The sequence below is a fragment of the Anopheles coluzzii genome, chromosome 2, assembly GCF_943734685.1.
Source record: "Anopheles coluzzii chromosome 2, AcolN3, whole genome shotgun sequence".
NCBI lineage: Eukaryota > Metazoa > Arthropoda > Insecta > Diptera > Culicidae > Anopheles > Anopheles coluzzii.
Window position 1 is genome coordinate 57,911,872 of NC_064670.1, and position 12,039 is coordinate 57,923,910.

At 35.8% G+C, this 12,039-nt stretch overlaps 1 protein-coding gene across 9 annotated transcripts in view; it reads right to left on the reverse strand.

Annotated features, from left to right (window-relative positions):
- Positions 1-12,039, reverse strand: part of LOC120949887 (homeotic protein Sex combs reduced-like) — a 42,601-nt gene that overhangs the window by 23,332 nt on the left and 7,230 nt on the right. For 8 of the 9 annotated variants that reach the window (XM_040367469.2, XM_040367468.2, XM_040367467.2 and 5 more), the window contains one exon: positions 2,739-3,594. In XM_040367469.2, the coding sequence (XP_040223403.2) occupies positions 2,739-3,552 (814 nt within the window). In that variant the 5' untranslated portion in view covers positions 3,553-3,594. Of the gene's footprint in view, positions 1-2,738; positions 3,595-6,061; positions 6,173-12,039 lie in introns of those variants that run through there. The other variant, XM_040367471.2, reaches the window with a different exon arrangement.

Consider the following 12,039-nt stretch of genomic DNA (forward strand, 5'->3'; position numbering starts at 1 on the left):
ATCCTATCCACCTTTCGTAAGGATACTTCGTGAATCCTTTTTTTTTCTGAACATACCTTCATCGTAATCACTTACGATTTTCCATATATAGGGGAAAACGTAAAACCGATCTGATGCGAACGCACTCAAGCATCATGCCACAGACATTGGGGGCCTTCACGATTCTAGTTAGTTTTTTGTATGGAGTTTGACAGTTGGAGGCTGAAATCATGTAAACACTCCATACAAAACCATACAAAAAACTAGCCTGCAATTTTCAGTCTAGATTATTCTAGCCACAAAGCTTGAATTAGATTCGAGTGCCTGCTCGAAAACACGGGTTTGTTTACATTTATCCCAAGGTGCATTAAAGAGATCACGTGGTGGAATCCAGAATCAAAGTGCATGTAGCCCAGGTGGTCTCATAGCATGTTTTATAACCAAATTTGAATATCACTTTTTGACAGGATGGATGAAAACTTTTGTTCAAACAAGCTTTCTGAAGGCATGACGAATACACAAAACACTCTTAAAATCTTCATTCAGAAACAGAAGCGATAAAAATCAGTCTTCAAAATTCATACACCTTGGGATAAGCCCACCTGTATATTATACCCACTTAGATAGCTGCTCGAAAACTGATATACAATGCAAACAGCTGACAGGCTGAAACTTCAGCCTACGAGCTTAAAACGGAAAGGCCCCCATTGACTCACGACGGATCGAACCATTATCATGAGTAGAATTGCAAACCATGTGTTCGGTTTTAGTGGGTTTTAGTTTTCGTAATTATGAAAAGATAAAAAATAAACTTTTTCAAGTAATGTTTTTTTTATTAAGTAGTAACGGTCCAAAAAGGCCGTATTGCTTATTTCAAGTAATGTTTGACTTTTCTAAAAAAAGGAAAATTTTATTTTCAGCTAAAAAGCTTTTTAATGAATCGAAATTTGGTAACTTTTTAAAAGATAACATAAATACAGAAAACCGGAATTTAGTAATTTTTTTATTATGGTTGAATAATCTGCAGATATATTCCTAGAATCAGACAGGTTGCCATTTTGAAATTTAGTTTGAAAACTGCCGTTTATGTGTGTTTACAAGCATCTATATAATGATGATATGATATTAGTAAAATCGTTGAATGCAATGCTTAACAACATGTTTTGGAATCAAATCTCATACATATTGGATCTTTAAAGCCAGATATATGTGTGTTATTCATTGTTAATCAACAGAAAAAACAGATTCATTGATAAATTTATTTATTCTGTGATGATAAATGTGTCAAATGCATAAAGTTATTAATGAAATGGGTACGAAAATACGCATACAATTTCAATTACATGTGTGTTTCAATTAATGGAGGTAATAAGTAATTCCGGTCTGGTGGTACAGTCGTCAACTCATACGACTTAACAACATGCCCGTCATGGGTTCAAGCCCCAAATAGACCGGGCCCCCATACGTAGGACTGACTATCCTGCTATGGTAACAATAAGCCACTGAAAGCCAAGCTCACTTCACTAGTGGGTACAGGCAGGCCTTGACCGTCAACGGTTGTTGTGCCAAAGAAGAAGAAGAATTAGTAATTAAAACTAACGCAAATAGGATAACTAAAATAACACTGCTCATGTTTGTGTGCCAGTATGACTCGAATACATCGTCAGCTCTTAAATTTCTCTATGTTTTATTTCTGATCCCATGAACATGCTTCAGTTTTCAATTGGCGTGGAAATCAACATATGACGTGCGTGATTGAAATATGCATCATAAGTGGTCGTAGCTTCTATTTTGTCATTCACACTTGTTGCGCTCATCAACGATTTTAGACCCAAGAGCCGGAAATGGCTTATAAGGCTACCTACAGTTAGCTGGGCTAACACTACTTGCATCGTATGCTCCATCCATATTAGCTTAGTAACGCCGAAGAAATAGAACGGGGTGGTTCTCTCGTTCTCTCAACGCGGCACAGTAAATATACAAACCATCCATCGTCACCATCGAAAGAGCGATCGGCGTGCGATCGATGGTTGAGTATACCAAACAAATACATCCTAATATGCGGCTACCGTACAATGTTTGCTGACAGGCGGGTGGAACACGATGAGTAAATGCAAACAATTTCCTCTTAGTAACGTCTTCCACACACGAAACACTGTTTCATTTTACATGAGTGATGAAAATGATTAGTGGGAGAACAAAAGGATTACATGCCGCGCATCGCTCTGTACATTTTGCATTTCTTTCCCCTTTCTTTGCTAGTCTCATGGTCTGACCTATGAATTAAAGGTATAATCAGCATGTTTACTTTGAGAAACATTTTTGTTTGCTTTTTCATCAATTTTCACTTGTCCGTTTTACGCATTTTTTGAAACGGCTGCGGTCTTATTAGATCGTTCATTGTCATACGTGAAGCAAAACTCATATTGTCTGTGTATATACTAACTTTTCACCGTTTATAGTTTGTATTGATGGTAAAAAGATGCTTACCATCATCAAAACGGTTGTTATGGACAAGTGTGAAGTGATTGATTGATAATTTCTATCTTTAACATGTGTGTGGAGGCTGTGTTAATGAAACATATGTAGGTCAAAGGGTTGGAAAGGTAAAAATAAATTGAACAATGTACAGTTTGATTGATTGGAAAAATGAATGACAAGGTAAAAATAATCACTAATTACACAACAAAAAAAAAATCACTCAAAACAATCTGAACTTTGTCTAATCTCTAAAAAAAACAAAACAAAATACTACTCACTTTGTCCAATATGCACTCGTTTCATCCATGGATAAATATGGGGTGGAGGTCCTCCTTTCTTACTGCTACTTCCTCCACCACCTTGAGAGCTGCCTCCTTCCGTGCCACTATCATCATCGCTGGCTTCAGACTCCTCTTCCGGACTTGCGAGTGGCAGGTTCACCTGGTTTCGATTGCTTATGTTGCTGGTGTTATTGTTCGTGCTACTAGAACTCACGGCAGTTGATGGATTACCCGATTTCAGAGATCGGCTTACACTTTCAACTACTGATCCTGGGGACAGTTTTGGCGAAATCTCAGGCCTACCACTATTTCCATCATTGGCTCCACTGCTTCCTCCACTGGCTGTACTTAAATCCTGAGGACTGGTGGTGCTATTGTTATTGTTGTTATTAATTACATTTGTACCTGTGCTAGGGCCTTCACTTGCGTATTTACAACTTTGTGAAGTAAGGGCGGATTGCGGTTGTTGTTGCTGTGAAAGTAGGAATTTTTGTGGTTGTAACTGAGTGTAATCCACCATATCGGTAGACTGATGTCCGCCACCTACAGCGCCAGTACTAGCACTGTTTACACTGGTCGCTCCAGCCCCTGCAAGCGGATTGTACGATTGAGGGCTGTAATGGGCCTGATGTGGAGTGCCGGGATAAATATTTGGAGCGTATGTCGATGGTGGGAAATAGCCATCGTTTTGGCCACCTTGACTGCCAGCCGTATTTGGTGAACTATTTGTGTTCTGTGAGTTATTCGGATAGCAGGAGGCAATCGAGTTTACGAACTGATAGGAAGACATCACAAAGTTGTTGGCATCCATGGTTGTGCAGTTACGGAGTCACTAAAACGTTTTTACAGTTGACTGAAAAGAGAAAAAAAGCCTATATCATTAATTGATACTGCAAAATTTTACCTCAAAAATATGTTTTTACACTTTAAAATCAATTATTATCGTCCTATTGAAAATCAAGCTTTTCACGATAAACAAGAAAAAATAATACAACACTTTTCAAACACGTCTTCACTTCATTCTCCGAGATTAGCAAGTCGAACAAAATGCTACTGAAAAACAAATCACGAACCCAACATAAATTATGAACGCAGCCGTTTGCAGGTCGTGTTACGTTTGAAACTTTTACCTTGTCTTTAATGATGGCGACAACGTTAACAGAGGTAACATGCTGCGATGAAATAAAGAAGACAACACCGCATCATAAACAAGACAAATGTAGGCTGGTAAGTGGTTGGAAACCATGAAGATAACAGAAAGCGTCAACGAGCAACATTAAGGAATAAAGAAAGGAAAATAATTTCCAATGGTACCCTGCAATTTTGAGTCAATGAACAATTTAACCCGATGGCAGTATCACCTATCGCAGGTCTCGTACAATAAGTTTGGACTGTACGCGTTCAGCCCAGCCTTTGAATTTTACCTCAATACGAAATTGGTTTTTTGTAAAGATATGCCAAAAAGCATCTGCAAAAGCCAAAATTAAAGAGAAAACCCTCTCGAGACGTGCAAAGAAAAATACTTTGATGATGAAAACGGAGATACAGAAAAGATGAAAACGAAACATCATGAGAACAAAAAATTAAGTCTACCTGAATTCAACGCACCTATCAGAAAATGGTTGAAAACTGCATGCAGAAATAAAAGAACAACACTAAAATGGCTTTAAACTTTGAAGACGGTTTTTCAGTCCCACTTTGGCTGCATTTTATCCAACAGTCTGATCTTGCGTAAACATTTGCGTATTCCTTGATTTTTGTTAATAGAATTTTAAAAGAATGAGAGAAATAATAAAGAAAAAAGCAACATGATATTTTGCACTGCTAAAGATTTAACAAAACTTGTGTCGTTCATAGCAAACCCATTTTACTTCAAAATTGTTCTGACATTGTCGAATATAAACAATCAAATTTCAGTTTTTTTATTTAATAACATAAAATATTGATTAATCTGGTTGTGAATAAATAAACCAATCAAAAGTATATTAGTTATATTTTGACAAACATAAAGCATGACATATTAAATATAATTCTGTTTCTGCTTGCGTTATCCATAAACATCGTTCATGTATATTTGTTATGTGATGGCCACATCCGATATATCCATCCAATACAAAACTCCTACAAAAATTTCAAACATTGGTTAGGTTTAGCTATAAATCAGCAATTTATTCGCAAGCAATGTATAAACAAAACATGAAAAGTACTTTTGCTTAAGGATGTTATAAGGATGATTCTTTAAATTACTAAAGAAGATAAACTTTTTCTCTGTGTTTTAAATGCCTAATGTTGTTCCGGGCAACAAGACAAGAAACAACCCAGTGTTGTGTTGTTTAATTTTGTTGTTTAAGTTTAATTGTGTTTTTTAATTTTCTAACCAGGCTTTTAGATTAGTGTTTTAAATAAAACGCAACATTGCATATTTTGAAAATAATAACACTAATAATGCACGCACGTAAACGCTATTGAAAGTCATTGCAAGCCGCAAGCACAACTTTGTTGAAGCCTTATGGTTTGAATTTGAACCCTGTTGGAAGCAAAATCTGTATTGTCTCAAATGTATTTTAGCGCAAAGATTAAAATAGTTTTTGATAATGAAAAACAATGACAGTTCCTCTTTGGTTGGCATAGCTCCCCAAATCAACTCAGGTGATGCATTTTGATATCGTTTGACTGCTTGTATATCATGAAGCCGTTAAATGTAGGTATATCAAGACATGCTTCAAAAATACGATCATTTTGCTTGTTGAAAGCTACCACAATAGCAATAAATTTTTTTGTACAAAACAATAATGTTAAATATAATAATAAGGATGCGCTTTAAGCAGCAACTAAGATCTGACTACCGTACTATTATTACCATTAGTTTTAATAATAGGAATTTAATAATCTATAACCTTGCTTGGATGATATTTTTACATAAAAACAACAATATCAACAATTGTATTGCTTGATATCATTATCCGACTATTTGGTTTGAAATCTTTCATAATGTAATAATTTAAGTGCTACTTGAACTGGCCCGCGGCTCTTGATCATTTACACAATTTGGCCCTTTACCTCAAAAGTTTACTGAGCGCTGATCTCGACTTAAAATCTTAAGCTAGTTTTGTGTGTGGTTTTGTATGGAGTGTTGACATGATTAGACAACTGTCACACTTCATATAAAAAAGCTGACTAGAATCGTGAAGGGCCCCAATATCATAATTTTCTGCACGAATCATACCAAATAAATGATGATATGTATTAAAGTACTAAATATAATCAAAAATATCGATTAATCATCTGCATTGTTGCAGCAAAAGTGAAATTCGACTTACGCAGATATTCGAGTTACGCGAATTCCTCGGGAACGCATAAACCGCGTATTTCGTGAAGAGACTATAGTTTTGTTGGCGTGTTGACATGATTTCAGCTGCCAACTATTAGGGATAAATTATAATAGGTTTAACTTTTTCTGTTTGTTAAGTCACTGCTTATCATAGTTATTTCTGCTGAATTATTACGACGTTTATTCGGTCAATCATTCTATTCCACTATCATTTTGATTTAATTGAGCAATTGATGCAACTTGCCCAACATACAGTAGAGCGCCGTTTATCCGGGCTCATCGGGACTTGACCTTGCCCGGATATGCGAATAACACGGATAATGAGTCAAATAATATATTTTATCACAAACTCCTGATTAGTTTTTAAAATTTTCCTTTTTTTATAAAAATTACCCAGGTTTCATTAACATCATGTTTTTCCATTGAGAATAAAATTTGAAATTTGTCATGAATAATGTCTTTTTTTCTGACAGTGTGCACTGATAACCGTTTTTTTACAAATATCCTCCTCATAACGCAATATCACCTTTAAATTGAACTGTCATTTTTAAACAGCACGGATAAACAGACAGCCGGATAAAAGGTACCCGGATAAACGGCACTTCACTGTACATGTGGGTACAGTACTACCTGTCAGCTCGATGTGAGCCCGGTCGACAAGGAGTATCACTTTCTTCTAGAGAAAACCAAGGTGGATTAAAATTATTAGGTGGTGGAATCTAGGAGCATTTTGACAATTCGTCACTTGACGTAAGGTCCCCATCCCTTTTCGTTAATACATCTCTCTTTTCCATAAAATCAATAGACATACAAAAATGCCCGTATTAAGAAAGAACAACACCAATTTCGTAACAACAATTTCGGAACGAAACACGCATTTTTTCGTCTACTTTCCCTCGTTTTAAATCCTAGTTGTTGACACCGTGACTGGTACGATCTTGTGTCTTATATCATACCAGCTATTCCAATGGATACTGTATATGGTAAATTTCCTTTGTACCGTCTCAATCCTACTGTTTTATAACTCTGTTTATGGACATCAAACTACTAACGCGTATTCTAATATCGGTCTGGCTAGACCGCAGAATAAAAACTTCAAGCACATTCTTCTTCTTTGGCTCAAATACCGATGTCGGTCAAGGCCTGCCTGTACCCACTTGTGGGCTTGGCTTTCAGTGACTAATTGATTCCCCATATCATAGCAGGATAGTCAGTCCTACGTATGGCGGCGCGGTCTATTTGGGGATTGAACCCATGACGGGCATGTTGTTAAGTCGTACGAGTTGACGACTGTACTACGAGACCGGCTTCAAGCACATTGGTTCGTCAAAATCCTTTGTCATTCGAGGGTATCGAGTGCTCTATTTGCTTGTCTAGCCAGTCTCGTGGTACAGTCGTCAACAGTCGTCGGTCTAATCTTGTTGTGCGCAACATTGTTGCTGGCAAAATGTATAGATTTTGACAGCTAGCGCAACTTTGTTGCCGGCCAAATTCAAACCAATTTGATTTTTGTCTGGCAACATTTTCTATTTGCCTTGGTCATGGTAATCGGGTGTATGAAATGACACAGCAGCAGTGTGCGTTTTGTTGACATCCGTTAAATTTGGAATTGTTGCATTTATAATAAATTTTTTGGCGTTTATTTTATTTTTTCAACACTTTATTGAATAAGTGAATGATAAAAAATAAACTCTGAGCTGTTGATTGGCTAATTTTTGATGCTAAACAATGTCAAAGTGAAATGTTGCCAGCAACATTCATAGACCACCTCAGCGATATGTTTCCGAGCAACAATGTTGCGCGCAACAACATTAGACCGCTGCCTTAACACATCAAGCCCCATATGGACCGTGCCGCCATACGTAGGACTGACTATCTTGCTATGGGTAGTAATCAATAAGTCACTGAAAGCCAACCCCACAAGATGTACAGGCAGGCCTTGACCGACAACGGTTGTTGAGACAAAGAATAAGAACAAGAAGATGTGCTCTGCTGAGTGGAGTCTAAAATCTAGCTCGTATTCTAAAATTACGTCAAGGTCATGTATGTAATTCTTTCTTTTGATTGATATCTCATCGATAAAATATCGGTCTCAGCACCATTTTTCGATTAAAAAATCGATAGCCACTCACATTAAACTGACAGTGTAACTATATCTTTCATTACCCTACATGAAGTCGATTCACATCAAATTCAGTAAGTGTAGGCAAACAATTTTTTTTTAATAAATCTAAAATGATTTTTTATCAGCAAAACATTGAAAAACAGCTAAAAATAACAACAACATGACAGATCCGGCTATGATCGAATTTTTCGATCGAAAAATGGTATTAAGGCCGTATGGGTGTTTAATTGGCTTCGTCATCCGTGTAAATGATAACACAAAACATTCATCTATATATAGCATCAGAGAGTTTATGCCACATCATTTACCGCGTGTAACAATTTTCAGGAAACGAGTAACCTATATGATCGATATATAAACGCAAACATATACTATCGCAAAGAGTAAACGCCTGAGATCGCTGCTTTGCAAAACTTCCGAACTAATAGGAAACAGTCTCGAAGCTCCTTCCACGTGTTTAACTCATTACTGCCCGGGTTTGCAAAAACTAGATTCAAATGACATGATCATTTTTATAACACCAAGATTTATGCCAAAACGGAAAGAAACACATTTTTATGTATTTAATTCATTGAATGTTGAAATATTTGACGCAATTTCATATGCTCATATCATATGATTGTTCCGTTTTTTCTAAAACAATAAATAAAAAAAATTAAATGATTTTAACAAATAATTATCATAATTGTCTTCAATGATACTAAAAAAAAGCACTGAAAAGGGCGCAAAGCCATATCACCCTTCAAAAAATTACTTGCTATGCATCGGTTGCAATATGTATATGTTCGTTTGGTTTGGTTAGATTAGTATTGATAAAATGTGTTATTCTGTCAGACATATTTTTCGATTACTTTAATTTTGAAATCATTTTCGTCAAAAAAAATGTAATGCTTCTATGGATTATTCGGAAACGAGTTTATATTTTAGAGTAAAGTGTACCGTAGTAGGCTGGTGAATGAAATTTCATAAAGTGTTTAAACTTTATTTAGTTTTTTAAGTTTAAACTTAATTAATTAAAATTTTAAAAGGTTTTATTTTTTTATTAAGATACTGAGCTATATATCTATTTTGACACTTGTCTTCAAACGTTCTGTCACAAATTTTAGTAATACTGAAAAATCCTTTGGAAAAAAAGGGAAAACTTTGATACTTTGATACTTTTGGGGCTAAATTTATCTCGAACTTTGCGCAACATGACGAAATAAAAAGATAAATTAAAAGACACTGAAATTCAGGCGAATAATTCGAACATCAGATTTCCCTGGGCTTCTTTTGCTGGTTCCCCAAAACAGTGGTATAAAACCTAATATTATATTGGTCTGCGGATCAGCTGTAGTCGATCACGTTAACAGACGTGGTCCGCGATAGAATGTATTTTTGAAAAACAAAAGCTTATTACAAAACAAAATGTGTATTTTTTTGCATCATCAAGATTCAAATTTCAACAACCATGTCTAGAGTATGATTGAATCTTATGTTTGATCATAAAACTTTGTACTAAGTCTACATAATGAATGCCCTTAATATATATGAGAAGCGGCAAATGTTTTTTCAAAGCCAAGTGGATTTCAAAGGTTGGAGAGCACTGTAGAATTGATAACATAGCAGAATTGATCGATTTCACCATAGCATACTACTTATGATATTGTCTAGTGTTGTAAACTATAGACGTTTTTAGGCGTTCGCATAAGGCTTTTCGTCAAAATCTTTGCAATAACAAGACTGTAAAAAATCTATTTTGAATATCATTTCATATTCATCTTGTGAATCTAGAACATCCTAGTGCTTTCACCGATTGTAAGTGACTGAAACCTAAAATATTCTCACTTGAACAGTTCGAAAGTTTTCGTTCATTTGCTGGAGTACATGAATATAAGAGAAAAAGGGTTACAAAAATAATAATGAGACTTACTTATGTAAGAAGAAAATCTAGTACACCTGAAGAAGATCAGTGACACAAATGTCATTGAATCAAACGACATTCAGCCGTACCGGCGAACTCGTTCGTTCCTGGGAACGTTCGCCGCAACGCTCATTTTCACTCATTTCATAGCCCGCTAGATAATAATTTAGAAAACCGTATAAATTTTGTACTGGCCAACCTAGTGGTACAACCCATTGTTTAACATGACTGTAGGATAAAAGAGCAAAAATTGAATGCGTAGCTTCAAATATTGTCAAAGTAGGCTATTTCGTGTAGAAGTACGTCACCGTTAACAACGCTGATTCAGACAGATTGAATGGTTAAGGTTTAAGTACAGTTTATTGTTTTTATTTTTTCGGAAATTCTCGATCGGAAATTTGGGGAACATCGGCCCGGGTAATTGGCGGTCAGCCACTCGACATCACTTAGATGGCGTCTTCTGTTGGGATTAACGATAATTGTATACCCCCAAGAATCATCAAAAGAGCCTAAGAAGATTTAGTTCTTTGAAATGTTTTACATAAGTTCTAAAAGTTCATCCATTGCTAAAAAAAAGTCTATCAAACATTCTCGAAACACAAAACACTGGACATCCGCTGGAGTGAACTAAATACTTTCGAACCAATTAAGACCCGCAGCTTTGAGCTAGGAGTACTTTAAAAGCAGAGCTGTAAAAGGATAACGACGTGAAAAATTTGCCGCTACTACAAAAATAAATAAGTTTAAGCTTTGTTCAATGTTCATTGCACAGGGTTAGATGTAACAACAACTGAACGGATTAAGGTCGGGCGATTAACTAATACGCAGGGTAAGAATTTATGGCAGTTAAAAACATTAATATAATAAATAGTTCACACCTTGAAAGTACTTAACAAAAAAGAGCTCTACTAAACAAATCAGGGAAAGGCACAGCATCATTGCATACAACACGACAGGTAGATTATCGTAATATCGTCAACGGAGATATTAACACTGATGTAAGATGAGAGGAGATATCTTTTCTCAATATAATTGATATCGCGACAGCTGTTAATTTTGCGTAGAGGAGAGGGATTAACGCGAGGAGTGTAGAACGACTAGAATCGACCTCAGCGCTAACCGATTGATTTGGCATTGAGTAGAACTAGTAAATTCTCAACAAAATAAATAACAGGGAAAAGTCTTTTATCAATCTTCTACTTATACTCATTCATATTCACAGACACAGATGAAATTTCATTCCTCGGGGACTTGGGTGTTCACTCAATAGCTCTTTTTTATAAGATTCTTTTAAAAAGTTTATTTTGATCTCACGGATTTTAGATGAGCAAGGAGAGTCAGGCTAAGGATCAGGATGACTGCCCTCTTTTATATCGTTTTGTATCAGCATAAACATCTTTTCATCACTGATTCCGTTGGAGTTAAAGAATCGTTCCAAGAGCAATAGCCCTCTACTGATTTGAAGAGAAAATTGTGTAATGATAGTTACAATCTTCCATCATGTAGTATATACGTCTGGTTTTATATTCCACAGCTAATTATATCGGAATCCAAACAAACTCATGGGCCAGTCTCGTGATACAGTTAGGGTATCTGTACCAAAAATGGTGCAATTTGTAGTGGTACCGATGTGTTTTAATGGATTTAAATTGTCAGGAAGGACAATTTCTGAATATTTTAACCCATAGCAATTGGAATATGTTTTATCTTTGCAATCACAATCATTTTTATCATGAAACACATCAATTTTACGAAAAAATGCATATTTTTGTGATTGCTTTGTTGTACCTATAATGGTGGTATGTTTATGTTTATGTTTATGTTTATGTTTATTTGTCTATCGATGGACAGTAATGCCCTCTCGAACCATTTTAGCAATGTTGCAATGGTTCCTATAGTCGTCGTATTGTGTTCCTATAGTGGTGGTGCATCAAAAACG